This window comes from Pyrus communis, chromosome 15 (genome assembly GCF_041283825.1).
Source record: "Pyrus communis isolate YQ-2024b chromosome 15, ASM4128382v1, whole genome shotgun sequence".
Taxonomy (NCBI): domain Eukaryota; kingdom Viridiplantae; phylum Streptophyta; class Magnoliopsida; order Rosales; family Rosaceae; genus Pyrus; species Pyrus communis.
This window is the reverse complement of record NC_142579.1, coordinates 17,523,566-17,551,130: the sequence shown is the minus strand read 5'-3', so window position 1 is coordinate 17,551,130 and position 27,565 is coordinate 17,523,566. Positions and strand designations below refer to the sequence as shown.

Below are 27,565 nucleotides of genomic sequence, written 5' to 3'. Positions count from 1 at the left end.
AATATTTCTTTTTCAATTATATAAAAATTGAAAATTTGAGTTATATGATGGTTGGAGTTTTTTTATTGTGCAAATTAGGACCAAGATAGTGGGAAGATTCTGAATTTTGGTGATTGTTTGGGAAGCTTCACAATGTTTGACTAGAACTCATCACATGTATCGATCCTTGAAAAATAAAATAAAAACCATTATTCTCCACCAGTAAACTTTGCAAGTAAACATGGAAGAACTTTTGCCCCATCGAACATCCGCTCTACTTTTCTTTTAACTCTTTCACTTTTAATTCATTTATGCAAATTTTTTTTTTAAAAAAATGTTAATGGGTGAAATGGGTGACCCTAGCTTAATAAATTAGGTTTGGACAACCTATTAAGTTAACGGGTCGTGTTGAAATCAAGCAAACCTAATAAAACTGACCTGTTTACAAGTCTAATAGGGAATGCATTTGGTCAATCAACATAAGAAAATGTCAGCCTAATTCCATAGGTGGTTATTGAAATACCATGAAAAAGTGAAGATTTTGACATAGTACGAAGCTAGTAAGGATTACAAGCGTAAATCCTTGAAGGATAAAGTTCTGGAGTGCACCAGTTTGATAGAAATCCCAAAGAATAATTTGATTAATTGATTAAAAGCTTGAAAGATCATTACAAATGAGAAGCCAAATGACTTAAATAAGCAAATTACCACTTGCCCTTTCATAAGATTTAGGTAATTAAAATGAAGGAAATGACATTAATCAGACGAAAAACCAAAAGTCCGATTTTAATTACAAACATTAAAACCCTGTTTTGGAAGCTGAATACATTGTTTTTGAACTTAAACTTGACAGCTTATGGTTACCATTAGTCTTATTCTTCTCGCCATTCTCTTCGAATCCATATATTATGGCCCCATAACAAACACAACAAACCAAAGTTGTGTCAATCCGGACAATACAAAAATTTCAAAACATCCACTTTCGGGATATAGCAAGAGCAAATAATCTATTAGCACGTAAATTGCCAATTCTCCAATTACTTTTCTCGATTTCTTGCCGCTTCTTCTTTAATTTTATTGCATGTGAACTGTTGATGCACAAAATCGGCGAGGACTTTGGTACAACAGAAAGTGTCAAGTTTGTGACCTTCACTAGGTTACTCTGGTCATTAGTGTGGATAAGTATGTAAATAAATAGAGATAGGGAAGCAAACAATACAAGATGTACGTGGTTCACCCAGATTGGCTACGTCCACGGAGTAGAGGAGTTCTCATTAGTTGTGAAGGGTTTACACAAATACATAGGTCTAAGCTCTCTTTTAGTAAGTTCTAGTGAATAGTTTAGTACAAATGACATTAGGGATTATTGTGGGAGAATGATCCCCTTTTATAGAAGAGAGTTTCTAGCTTTGTTTTGACATTGACACGTGTCGTGTTGTGATTGGCCTCTGATATGGACACGTGTCGCGCTATGAGGCCTCTGATACCGACATGTGTCGTGTTGTGATTGGCCTCCTGGTTGGAGGAAAAGTCTTGTGGATCCTTGATGGTATGCTGTTGACCGGTGCTTAGTAGTTTCGGGATTGGTCAAGTATGGTACAAACAGTGCTCCCCTAATTTCCCGAGTGAGGGAAGCTCCTCGGCTGGGGACTTGCAAAGCCATTGAGTAATCACGAAACTTCCAAGTACCGAAGTGTGGTATCGCCTTCACTTGCCTTCTCTGTCTTGTAAGTAAATGTGGCATCTTCTCTTAGAAGTACTTTTCCTTCATCCAGGAGTGGTATCTTTGGTTGGCATTGACGCACAAGGTAATGTATCATTTTCATTTGGCGTTTACTTGTAGTTTCGGGTTTGGTCAAGTACGATACAAACCATATAGTAGGAGTCCCCCAAGTCTCTAAGCGAGGAGATTTGCCGAATGAGGTGGCAGACAAGGTAAGCAATCAAGGTTCTAAGCAATCAGTCTCAGATCGGTAGGTTGATCTTGGGTTTCCGTTGATTGTACTCATTCTCCCTGTCTCTCATTCAGCAATAAGGATAAAAAGAAGAAACAGGGAGAAAAGATGATATGAGGTACTCTTGTTTTTGGAGAAGATGGACAAATCGGCACGTGCTTTGTTGTACTTGACTTTCAACAAGTGTATTCTTGAACTGGGTTGGAGGGTTTTCTGGTTTCCTCCAAAGGAGCTAGCCAACTCCAGAATTTGAGGGTCAAAACAAGTTTGTCAGACCTGGAGTATGTTCGATCCTGATGATATGGGATACTTTTGCTGTTTGACAAAGTAGTAGATGTGGTATGGCGAAGCATTGTTCTTCGACGACGGTGCTAGCAAAAGGCTGTTGAGGCTTCTCTATCTCTTCAATTAGAGCAATGATGTCGAGATTGGATTTGACTTAGACTCTTCCGTCTGGATTGTGCGGTTCCACAAGAAGGGGCGTCGTGCTGTAGTGATCCGTTCTAGCTCACCGTTGAACCTTCTGCTTCAATCTTTTGTATAGTAGAAATGGTGCGCCACCTTTGCATTTAAATGGTCCTTCAGAACACTACTTCTCAGTGACTCAATCAATGCTTGGCAGCTTCAGTGTAAAGCGCCAATATCGTACCAACTATTCTGAGGTATTTGCCGAAGGAATTCATGACCTTGACAACAGTTGAGGATGAGTACTCGAGAGCAATGCTAGGCAATCGACCAGGCAAAGGTTCTGGGCAATCAGTTCTAGATCGGAAGTTTGATTTCAGGTTCCGACTAATTGCATTCTTTCTCCTTGTCCTGCAGGTAAGAGCAAGGGCAAAGGAAAAGATAGGGAAAAAACATGATATGGGATACTCTTGCTTTCAACCCTAATGATATGAGATATTCTTGCTCTGATGTGGCCGGTTGGCATGGGTATTATCGAAGGAGAAGAAAACGGAGTATTTCGAGAGGTTAAATTAGGAGTGCCATTTCGGATGTGGGGAAGGGTTGAGCATTTTTTTTTTGTTTGGCAGGTCTGCCTGGCTGTGGAGGATGAAGGTCAACATATATAGGAATTGTCCCAACAGCGAGTGGTAATGCTGTTCCTTTACCCTTCTCGGTCAAAGCAATGTAGTGGTCGCTGCAAGGTTCATGTGTTTTAACTTTGTCAGAGCACTTTGAAAAAGTGGTATGTGGTATCCAGAAAGCTGATATTGCGTGTAAGAATTGTGGACAAATTTTATCCAATGAAATCCGACTTCTCGAAGTTCGGGGAGCGGTACCTTTTCGATTTCTGAGCAGGCAATCTTGTTGGGGATATGGTTCTCGAGATTCGGAGAGTGGTGCCTCTTCAATTTCTTGGCAAGCAATCCTGTTGGGAGTGTTTTCTTAGATGTGAAGAAAGGTTGGGCATTTTTGCAAGTCTGCTTAGCCACGGAGCACAGAGGTTGACACACATAAGGATTTTCCAATAATCAAGCAGTGGTGCTATTCCTTTATCCTTGTGGGTAATAGTAGGGTAACTGGGTCTTCAACATTTACCTGTCTTAACTTTGTCAGAGTTCTCTGGCAAAGTTGTCCTTGGTATTCGAGGAACTGATGTCGCGTGTGGAGATTGCTAATAAATTTTAACCCAGGAAATCCGTTTTTCGAAATTTGGAGAGTGGTGCCTCTTCGATTTTTGAACAAGCAGCCCTATTGAAGATCTAGCTCTTTCTTTTATAGGAGCACCAATTAAGTTCAATGAGTCCGTTCTGAAAGTTATTGCTTCTAGGAATTTTTCCCTTATCTTCGTACTTTTGAGACTTACTGTACTTCATTTTTTTCTTCATTTTTATGAAAATGTCTGGCCCCTCCAACCATCGTTTGGACTTGAATGCTGTAGAAGAGGTAGCCATGTCTCCTCAAGATAACATATAGCGCCCATCCTTCTTATCTCCTACTGGTCCTCTTACTATTGGGGACTCTGTGATGAAGAATGATATGACCGCTGCAGTGGTGGCCAAGAATCTTCTTATTCCCAAAGACAACAGACAACTTTCCAAACGATCCGATGAGTTGGCTGTTAAGGATTCTCTGGCTTTCAGTGTTCAATGTGCAGGTTCTATGTCTAATATGGCCCAACGCCTATTTGCTCGAACTCGCCAAGTTGAATCGTTGGCGGCTGAAGTAATAAGTCTCAAACAGGAGATCAGAATGCTTAAGCACGAGAATAGACAGTTGCACATGCTCGCACATAGCTATGCTACAACCATGAAGAGAAAGCTTGACCAGTTACAGGAATCCGAGGGTCAGATTTGAAATGATCATCAGGGGTTTGTGAGTTTGTTCGAAAGGCATTTGTTGCCTTCGTCCTCTGGGGCTGTACCACATACTGAAGCTCCAAATGATCAACCTCTGGTGCCTCCTCTTTCTGGGATTCTGCCCAGTACTGAGGCTCCAAATAATCACCCTCTGGTGCCTCCTATTTCTGGGACTTTGCCGAGTGTTAAGACTTCTCCTGAGCAGCCTTTGTGAAGGTGCCCTCTTGTTTGTTTGTTTTGATTCATGTGTATGCACGTATTTATAATTTATCGAAGATATCAATAAATAAGCTTTACTTCATTCGCCGTGTTGTGTTAAATACACTAAGGTATCATTCACTAAGTTCTTTGAATTTTTTATTTTGTTGAAGTTTACATGTTGAAACTTCGTGGGTGGACCCTGTAGGTTGAAGTAGTGCTCTCTTAATTTCTTGAGTGAGGAAAGCTTCTCGGTTGGGGACTTGAAAAATCCAAGGTACTGAGTAGTCGTGAAATTTCTGAGTACCAAGGTGTAGTGGTATATGGTAGGAGTCCCCCAAGTCTCCGGTCGAGGGAGTTGACGAGGGAGGTATCTTGCTAGTAGGCAATTTTCCAAACAAGACTTCACAATTTTCCTTTCTAGGTGGTTGCCTAAAACTCCTCATTCATATATATTTGGTATGAAAGTTGTTAGGCCCAAAGAAGGGGAGGCCTAGGCTTTATTTTTTTTTATTTTTTTTATTTTTTGAATTTTTGAATTTTTGAATTTTTTATTTATTTATTTTATTTATTTTTTTTTTATTTTTTTTAATTTTCGAAATTTATTTATTTATTATTATTTTTTTTAATGGGTGAGGCTTTGATTTTGAAGTTTTGTAGGTGAAGTTTTAGTGTTGAAGCTTTTGTGTTGAAGCTTTGTAGGTGAAGTTTTGGTGTTGAAGCTTTTGTGTTAAAGCTTTGGTGTTGAAGCTTTGGTGTTGAAGCTTTGTAGGTGAAGTTTTGGTGTTGAAGCTTTGTAGGTGAAGCTTTTGTGTTGAAGCTTTGTAGTTGAGAGTTGAACCTTTGTAGATGAAACTTTGGTGTTGAAGCTTTGTAGTTGAGAGTTGAACCTTTGTAGTGAAACTTTGGTGTTGAAGCTTTTGTGTTAAAGCTTTGTAGGTGAAGCTTTTGTGTTAAAGCTTTGTAGGTGAAGCTTTTGTGTTGAAGCTTTGTTGGGCACCATAAATTGAGTTTGCTTCACACTATCTTGATCAAGAGTGTGTAAAGCTTTTGAGAATTGTAGTTGCTCTCCATTGATGAAGCTTTGATTTTGAAGTTTTAGTGTTGAAGCTTTTGTGTTTAAGCTTTGGTGTTGAAGCTTTGTAGGTGAAGTTTTGGTGTTGAAGCTTTGTAGGTGAAGCTTTTGTGTTGAAGCTTTGTGTTGAAGCTTTGTAGTTGAGAGTTGAACCTTTGTAGTGAAACTTTGGTGTTGAAGCTTTGTAGTTGAGAGTTGAACCTTTGTAGATGAAACTTTGGTGTTGAAGCTTTGTAGTTGAAGCTTTGTGTTGAAGCTTTGTAGTTGAGAGTTGAACCTTTGTAGATGAAACTTTGGTGTTGAAGCTTTGTAGTTGAGAGTTGAACCTTTGTAGTGAAACTTTGGTGTTGAAGCTTTTGTGTTAAAGCTTTGTAGGTGAAGCTTTTGTGTTGAAGCTTTGTTGGGCACCATAAATTGATTTTGCTTCACACTATCTTGATCAAGAGTGTGTAAAGCTTTTGAGAATTGTAGTTGCTCTCCATTGATGAAGCTTTGTTTAATGTTTAAACTTTGTAAGTGAAGCTTTTGTGTTGAAGCTTTGTTGGGCACCATAAATTGATTTTGCTTCACACTATCTTGATCAAGAGTGTGTGAAGCTTTTGAGAATTGTAGTTGCCCTTCACTTGTTGAAGCTTTTGTTGGCACCATAAATTGATTTTGCTTCACACTATCTTGATCAAAAGTGTGTGAGGCTTTTGACATTTGTTGTTGCCCTTCACTTGTTGAAGCTTTTGTTGGCACCATAAATTTATTTTGCTTCACACTATCTTGATCAGGAGTGTGTGAAGTTTTTGAGAATTGTTGTTGTCTTCCACTTGTTGAAGCTTTTGTTGGCACCATAAATTGATTTTGCTTCACACTATCTTGATCAAGAGTGTGTGAAGCTTTTGAGAATTGTTGTTGTCTTCTATTGATGAAGTTGTTGAGTTCCCTTTTTTTTTTCTTTTTTTTTTTTTTTTTTTGAGAATGGAGGGAACAGAAAATTTGAAGTTTGAAATTCCCTAGCTTGTGGAAGTTTGAAGACTTTCCATGTGGGACTTTCTCATGGTTTGAATATGAATTTTGAATTTGTTTGGTCTTGTTGAACTTATATAAGAAGGATAAGTCTTCACTCTTGAACTTGCCTTCATTTGCTTATTTTGTAGTAATTTTGGAAGATAGAGTGTTCTCTAGTTGAGAGGGATTACGGCATTGCTTTGCATCATCTTCAGGTTGGTAATCTTCTCCACTCGATCGCATGTTTTCATTCTGGTTGAATTGTTTAAGTGTTCATGTATTTGTTTAAGAACATGATGAACTGGTTAAGCTTTTTCTTCATGCCCTAGGAACTTCCTTATGTTTCGATCTTTCATGTAGTGATAGAGTTTGTTTCTGTTTGTTGTAGATGTCAGAGTCTGGAAGTCCTAGTGATGAGGGCTCCCCTAGCTCTAGCTCTAGGTTTAAGCTTGCAATGTTGGAGTCTTCAGGGCCTTTGTTGGAGTCTTATACCAAAGAAACGTTGGATGATTTTCGCAATTGTCAAACTTTAGCCAATATTGCTTCTTCCTCCTTCATGTCAGTGGGTGAGGGGGTTGTTCTTGACGCCATACCCATATTTCGTTTTGAGTTCACAGCGGATCTTTTAGAGAAAAACTTGTTAGATAGCGAAAAGCAGCTTGATGCTCTAAGGCAGTCATGTAGTATCCCCCGCAGTGTAGAAATGCGTTTGGTACATCATGAAGAATTGCCCTCTGAACCGCCCGAGGGTCATGTCATGTTTTATACTCAAATATTATTGACCTTAGGGGTGAAGTTGCCTTTGCACCCTTGGTTGCAACGGATGCTATCTTTCATTGGATATGCGTCTGGGCAACTCAATCCTAGTTTTGGGATACCTTGATCGGGTTTTATATTATTTGGATGGAATGTGGGTTAGGTGAGCCTTCTTTCCATCAGTGGCGCTACTGCTATAAGATGCGCCCAATGAAAGCATGCCCAGGATATGCCGAGTGTGCATGTCGGAGTGAGAGAGAGCGTATTGTCTTTAGTAAGAAAAATGCGTACTGCACTTGGAAAAATGGTTGGTGTTTTCTTTATGATGATTGGGAGCATGTTAGGGGTGTCACACCTGAGCGACGTGTTCTTACTCACTTCCAGACTGTAGGTTGTAATGTATCCATTGTTCGCATTGTTTGCTATTTGTTGTAGTTTCTTCTTGTGTCTAACATTTCCCTTCATGCAGTAACTCGAGGCAACATCAAATTGTCTGGACGGGAATTGGCTGATGTAGAAAAGGTGTTAAGGGTGCCTAAGGAGGATAGACATTTGGGCAAGCTACGACCTTTGTTTCGAAAGTACGGTTTCCAACCCCTAGTGTCGGAGTGCCAGAGACGAGCAAGTAAGTTGTATCCTTCGTTTCGCCCTCTCCTTCTTTTACAAAGTTGCATTCTTTACTTTGATTTTTCTTGTTCAGTGGAGAAAGTGAGCAAGAAAGGGGGGATTAGCACCAAGAAAGGGAAAGCACCCATGTTAGTTCTCATAGATGACATTTTGTTTCACAAGAGAGCTCATAAACATCGGGTGAGGCCAGCCCCTAGACCTAAGTCGCAAGAGGAGGTCCTTAAGATCGCTGCCTCAAAAAGAGCTGAAGCTGAGGCTATCGGGTGTGCTGCTGCTATAGTTGCAAGGGAGGAAAGACGATTGTTGCCTTCTCTTCCTACCATCGAGTCCATCTTTCCTCAAACCATGAAGTCCATTGACCAAGAAGGTGACCCTAGCTCCAACCGTAAGAGGAAGTATAAGGAAGAGGTTGGCAGCATCCATTAGAAGGATATGAAGGTTGCCATGCAGCCAAGTAGTTTTAGGTATGTCAATAATTGCTTGGCAGGACGTCGATCCACTGTTGACGAGCTTGGCGAGCCGCTAGATAAGAATGAATCAGATCGTGACCGGATGATGAGGCTATCTTCTTATGTAAGTGTTATTCTGTTATTTCTTTATTTTATTCCCTCTTTTTCTTGGTAGTGACAATCATCTTGTCATGTAGGTCATGACTGAGTACGACGACAGATTACGAGAGGTCGAGCAGTACAAGGCAAAGTTTAAAGAGAATAACCAACTTGTGAATGATGCTAGAAAAATGAGCAAAGCTTTGGCTGAGGCCATCCGCCTCAAAGATCAACACTTTGAGAGTTTGAAGAGGCGAAATGGTGAGAACGTGAGGCTCAAGAAACAACTTGAGGGGACTAAAAAACTGTTGGAGACTACTATCCTCGAAGTTTCCAAAGTGAAAGGGAAGTTGGATTGTGCCTTGGTTAAAGTTTCTGAGCTAAAGAGGAGTATCCCAACTGAGAGGGATGTTGTCGTGTAGGGGTTCTTAGGTTCCCAGGCCTTTCAAGATGCTTTTAAACCTCACTGCATCCGGGCGGCTAATTTTGAGAAAAGGAAATGGATGGCCGTCCTTGAGCGTTACGATAATGGAAGCATTATCCAAAAGTACCGTGATGAGATGGATGAGTACCGACAAAGAGGTGAAGCCTTCGTCCTGGCAGTGGATCCTAGTAGTGAGGATGACTCTGATAATGAGGCTAGTGTCGGTGAACAGTCTCAGGAGAGTGAGGATGGTTCTGGAGATACCGAGGATGGTGGCGATGGCGATGCTGTTGAAACGCAAAGTGATATTGTCAGGGGTTCGGCCTCAGATGAGGATGACTCATAGTGCCTTTTATTTTTTTTGCATGTATTTTGAATGTACTAGTTTGTTGTTTGTATGGCATATGCCATGTACTCTGGATGTACTAGTTTATTGTTTGTCTGGCACGTGCCATGTTATAAGGCTGAGGGTTTTTTGTTTGTGTATGTTTGCAACCTTGTACTATGCGCTTTGATGTTATTTGCCAAGTATTTGTACTATCATTGATGAATGTTTGGTTATGTTTGAATAAAGCCCTTGTTTGGATATAAGTCATGTTGACATATATATAGACTTTATTTCATGTTGTAAGCATTCGTGTTGAAGCTTCAAACCTAAGCGTTTCAATGGTAGGGATGTAAAGGCGTTAAGATCAAGTTGCCTAAATCACCTTTTTATTGAATTGATGCCAAATGGCCTTCATTACATAGGATGCCGAATGGCCGTAGCTCAACGCTTGTACAGTGTGAGTCTACTTGTAATAATACTTCAAGTGATCAGCGTTCTATGGATGGCCAAAGGTCTTGCCATTGAAGCTCCTCAGCTTGTAGGAGTCAGGCGACTGATGGCAATAACTTCAAACGGTCCATCCCAATTTGGGCTAAACGTGCCTTCACTTGGGACTCTGTCATAGAGTAGTCTTTTCTTCAATACCCAGTCCCCTACTTTGAAAGAGCGAGGTTTGACTCTTGAGTCATAGTAGTTGGAGATGCGCTGTTTGTATACGACATTCCTCAAGTGAGCCTGGTTTCTGTGTTCCTCGACTAGATCCAAGTTGAGGGTGAGTTGTTTGTCATTTTCACTTTGCATGTAGTTCTGGACTCGGAACGTTGCTTGCTCAAGCTCAACTAGGACAACAGCCTCTGTACCAAAGGCAAGTGAGAATGGAGTTTCTCCTGTTGAAGTCCGATATAAAGTGCGGTATGACCAAAGAACTTGAGGTACAAATTCTGGCCAACAACATTTAGCCTTGTCCAAGCTGGTTTTCAAAGTGCACTTGATTATTTTGTTGATGGCCTCAACTTGTCCGTTAGACTGGGGATGAGTTGGGGAGGCAAAACATAAGTTGATGTTGAACTTATAACAGAACATCCTGAACTTCTTGTTGTCGAACTGTCGCCCATTGTCCGTGATTATCGCATTAGGAATGCCAAATCTGCAAAGGATGTTCTTCCATACGAAGTCTTCTATTTTTGCCTCAATAATGGTTGCCAAGGGTTCTACTTCAGCCCACTTTGTGAAGTAGTCAACTACCATGATTGCATAGCGAACCTTGCCCTTTCCTGCAGGCATTGGGCCAATTAGATCAAGTCCCCATTGGGCAAAGGGCCAAGGGCTGATCATAAGAGTAAGAGGCTCGGGAGGGGAGTGATGAATAGTTGCGTAGCGTTGACACTTATCACATGAGCGGGATATTCTGATGGCATCTTGGTGGAGTGTTGGCCAATAATATCCTTGGCGAAAAGCCTTGTGTGCTAGGGATCGAGATCCAGCATGATCTCCGCAGACTCCTTCATGTATTTCTCGAATGACAGTTTCCGCTTCTGCAGGTGTGAGGCACCGTAAGTATGGTAGGTTGAAACCTCGCTTGTAGAGTTGGTCATTAATGATCAGGTAGCGGGTAGACTTGTATCGAATCTGTTTAACTTGGACTTTATCATTTGGAAGAGTGCCATAAACAAGGAATTTGTAAATTGGGGTGATCCAGCTATCCCCCTGTTGCAAGTTGCATACTTCTGTGACCATGGTGCTTGGTGTTGCCAACAATTCGACATGAATTTTTCTCCCAATCTTGTCTTCCACTGCTGAGGTGAGGCGAGCCAAAGCGTCTGCATGACTGTTTGCCGCTCGAGGGACTTGGGTGATCTGGTAGTGGAAATGCTTAAGCAAAAGCTGCGTTTGCGCAAGATACGCTGCCATGGAGTTATCCTTAGCATCAAAGTTGTTTGTGACCTGGTTAACCACCAATTGGGAGTCACTGAAGATATTAATTTGTTTAACTTCAAGGTGTTTGGTCAAACGTAAGCCTGCTAAAAGGGCTTCATACTAAGCTTCATTGTTTGACGCCTTGAATTTGAAGCGGAGAGCATACTTCATTGCCACTTTGTCGGGGGTAGTCAAGACTAGTCCTGCTCCACAACCCTGTTGGTTGGATGAGCCAGCAACATATAGAGTCCATACTGGGAGTGTTGGTTCTACTTTTCGGGTTTCCAAGGGTGATGAAGCCGCTGCCTCAGGTGTAGGAGAAATGTCAATGGGATAAGTGAATTCAGCAATGAAATCTGCAACTGCTTGGCCCTTTTCAGCTAGCTTTGGGTGGTAGGAGATGTCAAATTCTCCCAGTGTTATGGCCCATTTGATCATTCGCCCCAAAGTGTCTGGACTTTGAAGTATTTGTCGAAGAGGGTGATTGGTAAGCACGATGATGGAGTGTGCTTGGAAGTAGGGGTGAAGTTTCCGAGCTGACATGACTAATGCTAAAGCTAATTTCTCAATGTTGGAGTATCGTGTTTCCGTATCTTGTAGAGCTTTGCTAGCGTAGTAAACAGGTCGTTCGATACTACCATCCCTACGAATGAGGACTGAACTAACTGCTGAAGCTGAGACAGATAGATAGACAATTAGGGTGTCACCAACTTCAAGTTTGGAAAGCAGAGGGGCTTTACTCATGTACTCCTTGAGGTTCTTAAATGCTTTGGCACATTCATCGGTCCACGTAATGTACTTCTTACTTCCCTTAAGTGCTTTGAAAAAAAGAACGCATTTGTCTGTGGCTTTAGAGATGAACCTGGTCAAGGCTGCCACCTTGCCAGTAAGGCTCTGGATGTCTTTTGAGGTTACTGGTTCTTTCATGTCCATAATTGCTTTGATCTTCTCGGGGTTAGCTTCAATGCCTCGTTGGCTAATCATAAAGCCCAAGATTTTTCCAGAGCCCACACCAAAAGCGTATTTGTTGGGGTTCAACCTCATTCGATACTTCTTTAGGATGGAGAAAGTTTCAAACAAGTTGGCAATGTGTTGGTCAGCATGTTTTCTTTTGACTAACATATCATCAACTTAAACTTCCATGCTTTTTCCAATCTGTTCAGCGAACATTGAATTGACTAATCTTTGATAAGTCGCCCCTGCATTCTTTAGGCCGAATGGCATGACTTTATAGCAATATAATCCTCTATCAATAGTGAAGGCCGTGTGTTCTTGGTCCGAAGGGTTCATGAGGATTTGATTGTACCCTGAGTAAGCATCCATGAAGCTTAAGAGTTCACACCCTGCTGTAGAGTCTACAAGTCTATCAATGAGAGGAAGGGGAAAGCTATCCTTCAAGCATCCTTTGTTTAAGTCGGTGTAGTCGACACACATTCTCCACAAGATCTTTTGAAGCAAGAGACTTTCCTTGGTCGAATTTTTCTTAACAAGGACCACATTTGCTACCCACGTTGGATAATTGACTTCACGGATGAAGCATATGCTTTTAAGTTTTTCAACTTCTGCCTTCATTGCTTCATATCATTCAGCATTATAAGATCTTCGCTTCTGTCTCACCGGCTTGGTCTTGGGATCAATACTCAAGTGATGACAGATGATATCGGGAGAGATGTCTGGCATGTCCTCGTATGACCAGGCGAAGACTTCAGTGTTCTCTTGTAAAAAAGAGATCAATGCCAACCGAATAGGTGGTGACAAAGTGGTGCCAATCTTCACTATGCGATCTGGATAATCTTTTGAGATAGAGACCTTCTCCAACTCTTCAACAAGTTGTGCTTGCTGGGTGAAAGAGTCATCTCGAGGATCATCGGGTTGATTGTTACCACCGTGAATATTCAAGTTGGCTTTGTCCGAGCTGGTCTTGATGACTTGGTCATGTATAGAAAGTGTTTCTTTGGGTACATGCAAGTGTTGTTGCTTGACTGAAGTGTTGTAACATGAACGTGCACTAAGTTGATCTCCTCTGACGTAACCATTGCCATAGGGGGTTGGAAATTTCATCAACAACATATGCGTGGATACCATAGCCTTGAGATCATTAATGCATGTGCGCCCAAAGATGACATTGTATGTCGTTGGGCAGTCGACCACCAAGAAGTTAGTGGTGATGGTGGTTGTGTACGGGCCTATACCGATGGTAAAAGGTAAATGTACGCTCCCTAAAGGTTGCACTACATCACCAGAGAAGCTTATCAAAGGAGAAACCGAGTGATCAAGCAAGTGTTCATCTACATTAAGTGTTTTGAAAGCTTCAGCAAACATGATATTGACCGACGCCCCCGTGTCTACCAGGATTCGTCGTACATCAAAGTTGGTTATGTGAGCCTCCACAATCAGTGGGTCATTGTGAGAATAGATGATACCTCTTTCTTCTTCAGGGTAGAAACATGTTAGATCCCAGTTAGGCTTTTGATACTTGTCTCCCCTGATGTCTTCCACGTGAAACACTTGGTAGCCAGGCTTCAACGTTCATTCATTGTTTTTCATGGCCCTGTTGGAAGATTCAGATATGGGTGTGCCACCGCTTATGGAATATATCACATTCACTTGGCGTTGGTTGCGGTTATCCCTTGGAGGGTGAAAGAGGAACTGGTCAATTTTTCCTTCACGTGCCAAAGCTTTAATATGATCACGGAGAGTGATACATTTCTCGCCGTCATGGCCATTATACTCGTGGTAACCACAAAACATGCCTGTGTTCTTCGTGGACTTGAAATCTGGCTCCCTCGGCCTTGGCTTTGGTATCAAGTGAGCTATACTGGGTAAATGGCCGTGCATGTGGCGTTCAAAGGTGTGTATGTCTCATACCTCGAGGTAGGACCATTCTTGACACGTGTTTGGCCCACTGCATTGACCGCCTGAGGGCGGGTATTATCGTGGTGATACCTTTGGTTATCACGATAGTGCCCTTTACTCTTTTTATTAAAGTGAGACTGGTGAGGATGAAAGTCTTTCCTCTTGCCCTGAGAATGATACGCCTGTTGACTTGGCGAGGTATTAGGTAGGGCAGGGGGAAGCGTCACTGCTGTTTGGAAAGTTGAAGTCTTCTCATTCGGTTGGATTTGGCTTCCACTCCCTATTTGCTGATAAGGGATGGCCGTAGGGGGTTTCCCTTGATATGTCCTTGCCTCGGCGGAGGCATGGTTATAAGCCTGTGCCATTACCTCAGAGTCAGTCTTCCAAGTGTTAGCATTGATCATGTACTTAAAGAAACAGTCGCGTAGGCCTACCATGAAGGCTTTAAGGGCGGTCTTGTCATCTGCCTCAGCGTAACGAGAATACTCATGGCTAAAGCGGCCGACATACTTTCGTAGTGACTCATCCGGCTTCTGGCAAATAGTGTACAAGTCATATGCGGAATGCAAGCGATATGTTTGGAAGATGTGTTGAGAGACAAATAATTTCCTCAGTTCCTCAAATGAGTCTACTGTTTCAGGTGGAAGACGCCAATACCAATTCAGAGCTCCGCCAGAAAGGGTAGAGAGGAAGAGAAGACATCGTTCTTCGTCAGTGTGCATCCGGTATACCATGGTGGACTCAAAGAGGTTAAGGTGTTCAATCGGGTCCTCCCTTCCAGTGTAGAGTTGTAAGCCAAGCTTCTGCTTTGTCTTTGCTTGGAGGGGGGTGTCGAGGATTCTCCTTGTAAGAGGGTCAGGCCTAGGTTGGTTCCAGTCAGGTATTTTGGCCTGACGTTTAGCCTTCAACTTGTTTACTTCCTTAAGAAGTTGTAGGACAAGGGGGTCCTGAGTGGAGTCAGGTACTGTTGGATCCTTCTTCCGTAAGTCTACATCTTCTCTTGAAAGTAGGAAAGCTTGGTCAAGGGCATGGGATTTTTCTTTGGACTCACCGTACTGACTTCCAGGGCGAGCCTGTCGAAACGCCCCCGAGTCCCCCGTACCTTCATATTCCTCTAGAACATATCGCTCATTCCCTAGATTGGCAATTGGCTTGAGGCATGGAAGAAGACCGAACCTTTCAGAAACCCTTGGATCATTGACCTTCGAGCTTATGTGGATGGGGTTCTCTAGACGTTGCCTCAGGAAGTCCCGACAGTCGCGATACATGGCTTTTGATCCTTCTACTCCTTCTGCAAGAATGTGCCTTCCTCCACTTCTCCTGCTTCGGGTTGAAGCAGTTGGGTCGAGAGAGGTCTCATGTTGATCAACACCTTGATGAGTAACTCGCTCCCCATTAAGGATATCCATGTTGAAGGCAGGTGATCTCCCGTGTTGGGGGGCACCCAGGTGGTGGTTGACTTCCCCGAGGGCGATGAGTTCGTGTGTTTGAGTATGCCTAGCTTCATGGAGCATTCCGAAGAGCTTCTCATACTGCTCCTAGAAGATCTCATTCTTTATCGCTATCTTGTTGTTCTGAGCCTCTAGCTCATTGACTTTAGCCTGAAGAGCAAACCTTTTTCGTTCCTTCTTTCGTTGCTTTGCACTAAAGGCGAGGGGGGTGTCGTTCTGCGTGCTGTGACTCCCTTCATTCCCCATGTTGGAGAGGGGTGCCTGGTCAAAGGAAAGTGTGCGAATGGTGGTAACCAGCTTGACAAAGCTGGAGAAGGTAGGAATAAGTGTGATTCCCACAGACGGCGCCAAATGTTGATGCACAAAATCGGCGAGGACTTTGGTACAACAGAAAGTGTCAAGTTTGTGACCTTCGCTAGGTTGCTCTGGTCATTAGTGTGGATAAGTATGTAAATGAATAGAGACAGGGAAGCAAACAACACAAGATGTACGTGGTTCACCCAGATTGGCTACGTCCACGGAGTAGAGGAGTTCTCATTAGTTGTGAAGGGTTTACACAAATACATAGGTCCAAGCTCTCTTTTAGTGAGTTCTAGTAAATAGTTTAGTACAAATGACATTAGGGATTATTGTGGGAGAATGATCCCCTTTTATAGAAGAGAGTTTCTAGCTTTGTTTTGACATTTACACGACATTTACACGTGTCGTGTTGTGATTGGCCTCTGATATCGACACGTGTCGCGCTATGATTGGCCTCTGATATCGACATGTGTCGTGTTGTGATTAGGCTCCTGGTTGGGGGAAAAGTCTTGTGGATCCTTGACGGTATGCTGTTGACCGGTGCTTAGTAGTTTCGGGATTGGTCAAGTATGGTACAAACATGAACTAATCTAATAGAAGACGTGACACATAATTGAGCGCAATGACGTTTTATGATTCATACAGCCAACCCACTTAGTTGGATAAGGCTTTATTATTGTTTTATCAAATTTTTTGGCAAACCATCACCGGACTAAACCACCCAGATTCTAACTCTACCAAGCACCTTAACTCTCAAATATGACTTTAAGTACAAGATTAAGAGTTAAATTTGTTGATAGGAAAGTTTACTTTTGGGAATATTTGTGATGGTGGCGATTTCGGTGGTGTGCCGATTTCTTGCTTGACATGGGGTCGGTTGACTTATCTGTTTTTTATGTGGCTGTATTGTTGAAAAGGAGATTAGTACAACTTGTTGGCATAGATATGGACAAGTTAAATACAATCCACAAGGCATCCACATGGAACCCTTAAGTAGACCGGATGTTACATCAACACTTCCAATCATTCTCTGTAAACATGAGATTCACAAAAGTTATACAAGATATTTGCATAACTCTTATTTTGATCTCTGATTTAAAATTGATATAACCGATCCTTGAGTTTGCCAACTATCAATTTTTTTGGTTATTCTATGGAAAGTCTTTGTTAAATAAGGGGAAAATGACACAAAATATTCTCAACTTTTGTCACATGATTTTGGCTCATTGTTTATTCAATTGAGGGTGACTTTGTCATTTTGGTCCTCATTAACAGAAATTTTTCACGAAATGACCAAAATTATTGACAATGGACAAACTCAATGACTACTTCTATCGATTTCAAATCTCAATGACCAAAGTGAGAAGTTATGTCAATTTTAAAGATCATTTTGACTAAATATATATATATGTGTGTGCGCGCGCGCGCGTGTGTGTGTGGAATGGGTAGTAAGAAAGTTTGTCAAAAAAATTTGTCCCCGGATTCTTACTAATATATTGATGGAGTAAGATTCTTTCCCCTCTTATTCCTCTTCTCTCCCCTCTTCTCACATTTTGTTTTTTGTCTTTTTATCTCTATAAAAATCAATATAAGATATTGACGTGTCTTAACCATAGCCGTTCAAATTGGAGGCATAGAAGGGAAGAGAGATTAGGAGAGAGACGATTCCTCCTATATTGATAGCCACACAACCATCTGTTGGTCGCTTCCATGATTACATGGCAGATAATAGACCTGTCAGAGCTGATAAACTCACATTCTCGATCTCTTTCAAACAACATAACATTTAGAAATTTGTTAGTCCCAAGCCAGCAACAATTAGAGAACGGCACTCCACCAACCCTCATAAGGAGTAGATCTACATTCTTCACAACCACATACTCACTTCTCATTCATTTATTCACGTCACATCCCCACTCTCTTATATCATGCTATTCCATCCAAATCTCTCTACCGTCTCTCATAACATATCCGGCCAAAAGCGTCGCCGTGAACATGTCCCTAAATCCACCGCAAATTCCAGAGGCCGAGGCCGATTACGAGGGCTCCGACAAACTTCACGACCAGCGCATCGTTGTTCCTACCAAACACATCACTATAGCCGGTAGCTTCGAAAAGAAACAACTGTCATGGTACAAGGAGAGAAAGTCTTGTCTAAATTCTAACTCTGCATATATTCCATAACGAGTAAAGACATTTATTTGGTGGATTTGTGCAGGTTTATCAATTCTCATGTCCCGACAGACCTAACCATTCAAGTTCAAGGCATCACCTTCGACGTCCACAAGGTGAACTTACAGAGCAATACAAACATGCACGGCTCGAGTCATAACTTCAACACACAACTACACAGTAGTCAATAAGTTCATGGTTCATTTCTCTTTGTTTTTGCAGTATCCTTTGGTGTCGAAATGTGGCTACATAGGTCGATTGGAAATTCATCCTTCACCTTCAAATTTCGGTTATGACCTCAAGCTTGAAAACTTACCCGGCGGATCAGAAACCTTCGAAATCATTTTAAAATTCTGTTATGGTCTTCCAGTGGACTTGAACCCTAACAATATAGCTCCGTTAAGATGCGCCTCGGAATTTCTAGAAATGACTGAAGAAGTTCAAGATGGAAATCTCATTTCTAAGACTGAAGCTTTTCTCACCTTGGTTGTCCTTTCTTCACGGAAAGACACCATTTCTGTGCTTAAATCTTGTGAAACTCTCTCTCCGTGGGCTGAAAATCTTCAAATTGTCAGACGCTGCTGTGACTCAATCGCTTGGAAGGCTTCCAGAGAAAACGCCATTGGGGATGCAGATGGTCAAGAAGGCTGGTGGCTTAACGAAGTGTCTACCTTTCGAATAGATCATTTCATGAGGACTATAGCAGCAATAACGGCAAAGAGTAACAGACCAGAGTTTGTTGGTAAATGTATCGTGCACTATGCAGAAAGATGGTTGACAGGCGTGGATATAGAGTTTGAAGGACTAAGAGGATCTGGGCTTGGAAAAAATGACATGCAGTTCAGTGTATTGAATAGGAGGAAGGAGGACGGGGGTTACGAATACAGCAAGGAGCAAAAAGCAATTATTGAAAGCATAGTAAGCATACTACCTCCTCAAAACAAAGCTCTTCCATGTAAGTTCTTATTGCAGATGTTAAAGTTGGCCATGCTGTACTCTGCATCACCAGCGTTGATTTCAGAGCTTGAAAAGAGAGCCGGGATGATGTTAGAAGACGCCAATGTGAACGATTTGCTGATTCCTAGGTACTACAATGCAGATCAAGGGAAACTGGTTGAGTGAGTATTCTGCATTCTTTATTTACTATGAATTGGAAACATACAATAGATCTTACCAGCGTAACCAACCTTCATGTTCTTGTTAAATATCATAATGTGTAGTACAGTTCACCTGAAGAATGCACAATGCACGACATTGAAGTTGTGCAACGGATTGTGGAATATTTCTTGATGCATGAGCAGCAAGAACAGCAACAGAAGACTGGTAAAATTGCTGTTAGTAAGCTGTTAGACAACTACCTATCAGAGATTTCAGGAGACCCAAAACTCTCCATAACCAAGTTTCATGTAATGGCGGAATTACTGCCAGAAAATGCTCGAACATGTGATGATGGACTTTACAGAGCCATTGATACCTATCTAAAGGTTACCTTCTCACCTGTTTCTCTAGTTTTACCTTATTTATAACCTAAAATCTTAACCCTTTTTCTTTCAGACTCATCATACACTGCCTGAGCATGACCGGAGAAGGCTATGCAGAATAATGAACTGCAATAAACTATCACTTGATGCGTGCATGCACGCTGCACAAAATGATCGACTGCCTATGAGAACCATTGTCCAGGTAACATTTTTCAAGTTTCGAATTGGCCCCTGCTGAAACTTAGTCTAAAATGTTATGATATCATTTATATCGACCTTCTACCATGACAGATCTAAACGCTTGCATTCCAATTAAATTCAAAATATGTATATTTAACGTTTATCATGTAGTAACAGGAAAATGAAATGTAACCCAAGAACCTCCACCAACCACAGACTAAGGGACGTGTAGTTTATAAGCAGCATGATCAATGAAGCTAATTACAGACCTTTGAGAAGATGAAAATACATGGCAAGAGAAAACTTAAAAAAAAAAAAAAAAAAAAAAAAAAAAAAAAAAAAAGCATGAACTACGACTACAAATTGAAATAAGTGCCTCAGTTTTTGTTGCTTAGCACAATTTTTATGCACGCTGAATTCAAAGTGTAAACATATAGGCATCCGGCTAAGTGATGAAAACATGAGATGGGGCTCAGGCAGGTCTCGGGTTGAATAATCTAGCAATTGGAAGGAAAGACTTCAATCTCACACAAAACATGCTAGAAACAGAGTATTGTATAACAAAGTAACCGAACAAATTTCAAACTAAGAGTTCTCTAGTGAAATTTGAATTACACTGTAACCGGAAAAAAATTTGAATTACACCAGCATGGTTAAATATATAGCAGCAAAGACCATCCAAATATAAATTCCAATCCGAATCTCTAATACGAACCCTAATTAGACATTTAAATCTTGTATGGGCTAAATTGATTGATGCATGTCAAAGATCACTCAACTGTTGCCCCTTTGAAATGAAAGAAAAATTACATCATTTGACTAGAATACCTAAAATCATCAAATAAACAGAAAATTTTCAAAAACCTTAATACTGTTCTATATATACCCTTATCATAATGGAGAAGTAAAATCGTCACAAAGGTGTAGACGCTTAACTGAGAATTCAGCAACCATTGCATTTATCACACATGGAGCCCATAATCTCAGAGCCAACTAGAATGTGGTCCGTCAAAATTGACATCTCTTACTGTAGAAAGCAGTTATGTAACATGTGCAGGTTCTGTTCTCAGAGCAAGTAAAGATGAGGACAGTGATGCAAGATAAGGAATCACCAAGTGGCGATAACTCTGAACAGGAGAGGAACCACTCATCAACAGATGCAGAGATTAAAAATCTTAAAGCAGAACTTGAGAATGTAAAAGTAACGATGGCAGAGCTGCAGAGGGACTATTCTGAACTGCAACGCGAGTATGAAAGGATAATAAGCAAAAAGCAAAAGAATGTATCAGGTTGGAGTTTGGGATGGAGAAAAATTAAGAACTCTTTCCATACAAAAGTTGAGGAAAATGAAACTGGAAACAACCAACAAAGAACCAACCCATCTAGACGCAGAACCACCTCCATACAAAGGTCGTCAATGTCCTAAACTGCATTAGCCTAGGAGGCACAGACATTCCACACGATGTGGGAGTTACACCTTCAAGACCATCATTTGTATCAGCTAGTTTGTTTACGAACACCTGGGGATAGTTGATAATTCGTAATTGCATACCTATACGTAATGTATCAAATATACATTAAAAGAAATAAAGAGAACATGTCTGAAGTTTTCCTATCATTACACCTTACTTTTCCCTACAATAATCCTGTCTCCCATAGAACACCTGGCTCACTATATCCTTTGCTACAACTACAAGCCTGCAAATTTTCAGAACTGGATCGCACAAGGCGACGAAACATTTTTATGGACAAATATAATAAACTTGTTGAGTAGCAGCCGTCATTTTTTTACAACTTAAACCGATTGCCAACCAAACAAAACACATTTCTTTCATATCATGTCATAATAATCCCATTAAATTCCGTCCTCGACAATTTCAAACCTTATGAACAACTAACAGGTTAAGTAAAACACATAACCGCGCAATATAAGACAAGATTAACAATAAACATAGCACCGAAATGCTCCTCTAATCGAACACCAAATGCTGCAGTCCTAGCAAAGAGAGGTTCACTAGCAAAATAGCCACTAAATGGCCATATAATTCATCAAACCCTAAAATATCACAAATTCGAAATCTCCAAATAAAAACCCTAAAATCTCATCAAACCTGCCTAGCGAAACCTCATGTTGCTCCAGGGAAACTTGGCGGCGCCCTCGCCAAAAACAGCCGAACCCTTAGCGCTGCTCTTACCCCTGCGAGCGCTCTGCGGCTGCTGCTGCCATTCCTTGTTCCCGTAAAGCCAATGCTTCTCGGTGTCGCCCTCTTCAACGACGGCAGACTTGGACTGGTTGACCGCCTGCTGCTTGCGGTCCTGCTGGACGATTCCGATGGGATAGAGGTCCTGGGAGAGGGAGAGGGGGGCCTTGAGGGTGACGTAGGCCTTCTTGTAGTCGGGCTTTGCGATGAGAAGACCGCCGCGCTTCTTCTTCTTGCCCTCCATGTTTAGGGTGCGGACCTTGTCGACCTGGAAGCCGTAGAGGGACTCCATGACGCGCTTGATTTCGATCTTGGAGGCCGATGGGATGGTTTTGAGAGCGATTTCTGTGATGTTGGTGAAATTGTTGGGCATCAAAAGCTTGATGGGTAGGTTCGCGAAGTGGACTACCCTCCTTCCCAATCTGCTTCCCATGTCGAATTTCTCTCCTCTCTGAATTTGGTACGATGAGCAGCTGCGGGTGAAGAGCTTTGTGTGCGTGAGAGGAGCTTCGTGCTTCACTTTTCATTTCTCAGTGGAAGTGGGCCTCAGTTGACGACGGAGCCTAAAACAAGGTTGCAACGGCCCAATAATACACGCATGAATCACCTATCGACACTCAGATATGATCATTGGATGTCGTTACAACATATCTTAGTGTTAATGGGTTGTGTACTAAGTCATTACCAATCTTGTATTACAAACAAATAATAACAACGAAGTCTTATCCCATTAAGTGAGATCATTTATATAAATTCTAGAACATTATTGCGTTCCAAGTATTCCATGTCTTTTCTTAAAGTCTCTGTTTATATCTTCTGATGCCTTCCTCTACCCTTTTTACCAGGAGTCTCTGTCTCATAATCATATTTTCTAATTGAATCTGTCTCATAATCATATTTTCTAATTGAAGTATATGTAAATCTTCGTTTTACATGTCCAAAACGACCTTAACCAATTTTCTTTCATTTTATCGTCAATTGCGACCACTTCTATTTTATTTCAGATATTCTCATTCTTAATCTTATCACTTATCGTGTGGCCACACATCCAACAAAGCATTCTCGTCCCTAGCCAATACTGGGCATTTCATTCGTTGTAACCAACAATCTTGTGGGGAATAAAACATAAAAAGGTAACAATTTTATTGATCTCCAGCGTCCACACTATTACATATCCCATAGAAGCATAATCTTGCAATGATAAATCATCATCTCAAAAATCTTCATTTATCTGTTGGACTATTACAACAAGAAAACATTACAATTACCTTCGTACCAGTTGCCACACCGGTCAAAGAGGTATCTGAGCAAATGAGAACCCGGGTCAAATATTTAACCCGAAAACAATGCGTGATTGTATTTGGAATCAATCAATTCCAATACCTCTCCACCGTTCTGGAATCAACTAACTCCAATATGTCCAAACCATTTAAAGCCGTTTTGATCAGGGGGGCTAAAACAACTCCCCCGATGTTGCAACAGGACTTACGCTTCTTTCTTTTTAACACGGTATGGATACTTCTGGTATATCGAAATGCTGCTGACCACGAGAGGAAGCGCCAGGAGACAATACAGTGAAGGTGGTTTCCCTTCAAAAATGAACTGCAGCATAGCGGTAACAAGAAGGGCAGAAACAATAACAAACCCCTGCAACCATGTTAGATAGAGCTTCTGCGGTAAGTACATTTAAAACTGAATTGGCCTTTGCAAGAATGAAACTGTATAAGAAATTTGTTTATGGCTGGAGCGAGTTATCTTCCAGCCATTCGCACCAAAATGATCACTCAGAAACTATAAGTGCATGCCAAAGGATAGATTTAACTTACCAAACCATTTGGCATATTTTGTCAGATTTTGAAAGAATTTTCAATGAAGAACAGGATGAAACTTAGAAACTACGGAGAACTTATTCAGCTGAGATGTTCCGTGAATAAAGAAGATCAAGGTAACCTAGCTATTGTTTTCTTAAAGTAGGTAGCATGTTGATTATAGTGATCAAGCATAGCAGTGAATTAATAAACTATGTTAGGTTTTAACCCTTTCTCTTCGCTTTCAGCCTCAGTTTGCAACAAAATATCAAAAAAAAAAGCTAAAAGTAAGCTTGAGGGCAACAAGCAACCGCTCTTGTAATCCTTATTTTGTCAAACTTACCTTTTTAACGCCGCCAGCATAACTTGTGACTAGGCCAACAAGAATTCCACCAAGGGCATTGGACATAACTGGGATCTGAGAAAAAAATAACAATGATTATTATTATTTGAAAAGGCACACCATAACTCATGCAACGCATAGTTAACAGAGAATAACATTACATTTGTTTTCTTTGCCAAGTACTATTAATTAAAAAGTTATATCTTCTCAATAATAATTTGGATGGATGGTACAGATAACTTTTATTCTTTTAGTTATTTTATTTTGTTGATGAAGCAGGATGCTTCAAACTTAATATAAGATAATTACTGCCACAGATTTAATCCTCGCAACTTAATATTGGAACAACTGGGATAAAACAGGCCTACTATATAATTGTGTTTTGAACAGGGACTATAAAGTTTCTATGGTTACAACTTACAAATCAGACTCAAGTAAACAGCAAAGGAGAGCCGGAAAAAAAAAAAAAAAAAAAAACACAACACCAAGAAAGAAAGAAAGAGGAAAACAGATGTTATGCGGACGGATATCTAAACAATAACAGCTGACCAGAGAGGAGCAGCATGACCATCCAAAATTTTTTTTTTATCTGCTTTCGAAACTAAACTAATGGTTGTGGTGGTTTTGAGTATTGCATGTGTGTGTTACTAAGCAATTAAAGAAACTCCAGGTATGTTTGGATGAGAGCTTTAAGTTAAATTAGTTAGAAACGCACTACAAAAGTTTTGGTGGAGGCATTTGCATGGACAAGACACAATGCATTTAAACGCCTTCGTAAATGACTAATTGAAATTGTTTATGCCTTGTAATGATCATCTACTGCATTTAAAATCCCTCCATGCAATGCCTTGGGGTTCATTTGTAACCAATTTATCCTAAATTCCCTTGGTAGTTGCAAATTCCTCATCCGTGTATAGCCCCAAGGGAGTCAAACAAATATTCAAAACTCAAGGAAAATGTCAAATATCATAATGGTCATTACCCAAGTTGTCAAAGTCCATCCATAAAAATAGCCATGTTTTCTGATAGCTTCTCCATCTGGAGACTTAGAGGTACTAACCAACAAGCATAAACTTCCCACAATAGACATCTCTACGGTCATCAAATACGATGAGTGTTTCTTAACCTGGAATATAAGAGCAATAAAGTTAAATTGACCAGACTAGGGAATAGCATCTTCAAACTACCAAAACCGAAACGTTTTGCTCACCTGGGAAGCCCATTGACACAAAGAGGACGCCAAACCTGAGAGCACAGAGGCCACCAAAACGGGAATAATCCCACTAAACAATATCTGGTCAGAACTGCCGCCACTAGTCCCTTTTTTGGAGCTTTCCCCAAAACTTAAAAGGACAGCGGCCATAATCAACAAGAAGAGCGCCCCAATCTGTTGAATCGATTGCTTCTGCCTACACGCAACAGATTTGTACTCAAAGATCAATCTAATGGGTAATCTCAGAAACCTCAGAACTCACCAAATCATCTCACATTACGTTAATCCATCAAGTAGAAACCAAAAACCAATACATTGCAGGCTCAAACCACACCAAAACCAGTCTAATGGGTACCATACCATCGATATTCAAACGCCTTAGAGCTCTTTAAAAACTACCATAGCTACTTAACCCAACATGAACATTTCGGAGTTTACAATGTGTTCATCCCACATACCTCAAAATCAAATACGTAAAGAGGGCAGTGAAAATGATTTTAGTCTGGTTGAGCATTGAGAAGGTGAGGGAATCAAGGTTCTTGTAAGAAATCTGCAGCAAACTATTCTGCAATGCGTAAATGGCGGCAGGGAGCCCCGAGGCAGTCAACGCACCAACCAAAGTCCACTCTCTGTACACCTTCTTCAAGCTGCCGTCTCTGGCCATGAAAATTAGGGCACAGATAACCTTGGCTATCTCGCACGTCAGAACCGACGACGTTACGATCACTTCCCTACTGCGAGAAGAAATTCCAGACGAAACGTACAAGTTTCAGAGAACTAATGGATGATTTGGGGTGAAAATGTTAGGGATCGAGGAAGGGGGTGGGAGTACCTGGTGAAGCGTTTCGAGATGAGGGGCTGAACTCCGTATTGGAGTGTGAGTAGGAGGGAAAAGAGCCAGACCCTTGAGTTCATTTGCTCAGAGTTCGGCGGCGCCGGAGTTTTTTTCTTGGCGGCCGCGATTTTTGGCGGCGAACTTGAGGGAGAGAGACCGTTGGAGATTTTTCCTGTAATTTGCTTGACGTTATTTTTTCCGTATATTTCTGTTCAGAATCGTCTTTTGCTTCTACTTTGGGAATGCTCGGGGGCTGCGGCGGTCCCGACTCATAGTAAAATGGCATCGTTTGGATACACGGTTTTTTCAGAGTAAAATGGCGTCGTTTGGATACACGGTTTTTTTTTTTTTTTTTTTAATACATCGATATTTTTACATTAACAGAGGGGGAGTTTAGGAAAGCCACACAATGAGCAGTCTAATTTGGTATCGAATTCGCCATCCACAAGATTCAAACATAATATATTTCACTCCCATATGAAGAGGAATACCACCAGACCCTAATATTGAGTCTTTATAAGATTCTATCTCGCTTAACATTTTTACAAGGAAACTAACCTTTAGGGCTTAGGGCTATGCCTAATAAAATAGGAAATTTTAACGAAAAGCTCCTAGTATTGTTCACTTTAACGAAAAATCATATTTTTACACTAAAAAGTCAATCATGGTATTATTCACTTTACCCTTTATTTTGTCTTTACCGTTAAAACTCAAAGTTTTCAAGCATTTTTCATTAGTTTTCCTAACAAAATAACTTAATTAGGGAACGGTGAGTAAAAATAAGTATTTTTTAAGGAAAAACAAATCAAGGTAATTGGCCATTTACCACAGTAATGAAAAGGTGTTGAGCCTTTATATGACGGCATGGATTCAAATCTCGTTAATAACTAATCTAACATCTACTCTAACAAAATCTATCGTTTGACAAAAAAAAAAAAATCAGGTTTTCAAGAAGTGGAAAAGGAGAAAAAAAAGTTATGGATATAATAAAGAGGTAAAAGGTTTTTATATATTATAGTCTGGCGGTATTCCTCTTCACTTAGAAATGAGAGGTTCTAAGTTCGAGTTTTGTGAATGACAAATTCGATACCAAATTAGGCTGCCCATTGTGTGGTTTAACTGAACTTCTCCTCTTCTTAGTGTAAAAATATCGTTGTACTAAAAAAAAAAAAAAAAAATCTGATTCAAGAGTATTTGGTAAAATCAGATTTTATGGAATCAGTATCATTCCTACTCTGATTCCAGGCTGTATAGTAAATAACTTCCTTAAGAATTCGATTTCGATTTCGATTTCTGCTCGATCTAATTCCTCTTCAATTCAATTCTTCTCAATAGGAATATGGATTAGTAAATGTGTCATTAATCAAACCCAAATATTGATCACAGTCATAACCCTAGACAATGTTTATAACCCTTCTTTAGCTAACAAACATTTTTTTGTGAACAGAAATATCACTAAATCGTAACCCTAAGTGACACATATGCATTTTAATATTAGTTTTTAGTCTTTAAGTTAGGTGAAACAATATATGGAGTGCCAATATTACAACAGTTTTTTTATCACAAGCAATATTTTACAATAATTTATACCATGGGAAGAGAGTTGACAAAGAATGGCC

General features: G+C 40.7%; 2 protein-coding genes, 1 long non-coding RNA gene and 4 pseudogenes across 4 annotated transcripts; 3 read left to right on the top strand and 4 right to left on the bottom strand.

Moving 5' to 3' along the window:
* Positions 1-3,776: 3,776 nt before the first annotated feature.
* On the top strand, positions 3,777-4,451 carry LOC148690609 (uncharacterized; annotated as a pseudogene).
* A 3,871-nt stretch (positions 4,452-8,322) lies between these two features.
* LOC148690608 (uncharacterized) lies at positions 8,323-9,215 on the top strand (annotated as a pseudogene).
* Positions 9,216-12,687: 3,472 nt separating this feature from the next.
* LOC137742978 (uncharacterized) lies at positions 12,688-15,659 on the bottom strand (annotated as a pseudogene).
* A 1,822-nt stretch (positions 15,660-17,481) lies between these two features.
* LOC137748042 (BTB/POZ domain-containing protein DOT3-like) lies at positions 17,482-21,164 on the top strand (annotated as a pseudogene). The gene is made up of 6 exons (XR_015956853.1): positions 17,482-17,845; positions 17,932-18,001; positions 18,108-19,003; positions 19,106-19,369; positions 19,440-19,568; positions 20,604-21,164. The product of XR_015956853.1 is annotated as a BTB/POZ domain-containing protein DOT3-like (transcript).
* LOC148690607 (uncharacterized) lies at positions 17,864-18,507 on the bottom strand. Its single transcript, XR_015956854.1, has 2 exons — positions 18,368-18,507; positions 17,864-18,267 (listed from the first exon to the last, which is right to left on the bottom strand). It is a non-coding gene; the product is annotated as an uncharacterized LOC148690607 (long non-coding RNA).
* A 186-nt stretch (positions 21,165-21,350) lies between the features above and the next one.
* LOC137748053 (Ribosomal protein L23/L15e family protein) lies at positions 21,351-22,507 on the bottom strand. Its single transcript, XM_068488155.2, has one exon. It carries the CDS (start codon positions 22,178-22,180, stop codon positions 21,662-21,664), a length of 519 nt encoding a protein of 172 aa, XP_068344256.2. The 5' UTR covers positions 22,181-22,507; the 3' UTR covers positions 21,351-21,661.
* A 359-nt stretch (positions 22,508-22,866) lies between these two features.
* Positions 22,867-26,233, bottom strand: LOC137746428 (UDP-N-acetylglucosamine transporter ROCK1). The gene is made up of 6 exons (XM_068486450.2): positions 25,944-26,233; positions 25,570-25,845; positions 25,109-25,307; positions 24,881-25,024; positions 23,899-23,973; positions 22,867-23,394 (listed from the first exon to the last, which is right to left on the bottom strand). The coding sequence occupies exons 1-6, from the start codon at positions 26,024-26,026 to the stop codon at positions 23,233-23,235; spliced, it is 939 nt and encodes a 312-aa protein (XP_068342551.2). The 5' UTR covers positions 26,027-26,233; the 3' UTR covers positions 22,867-23,232.
* Positions 26,234-27,565: the final 1,332 nt, after the last annotated feature.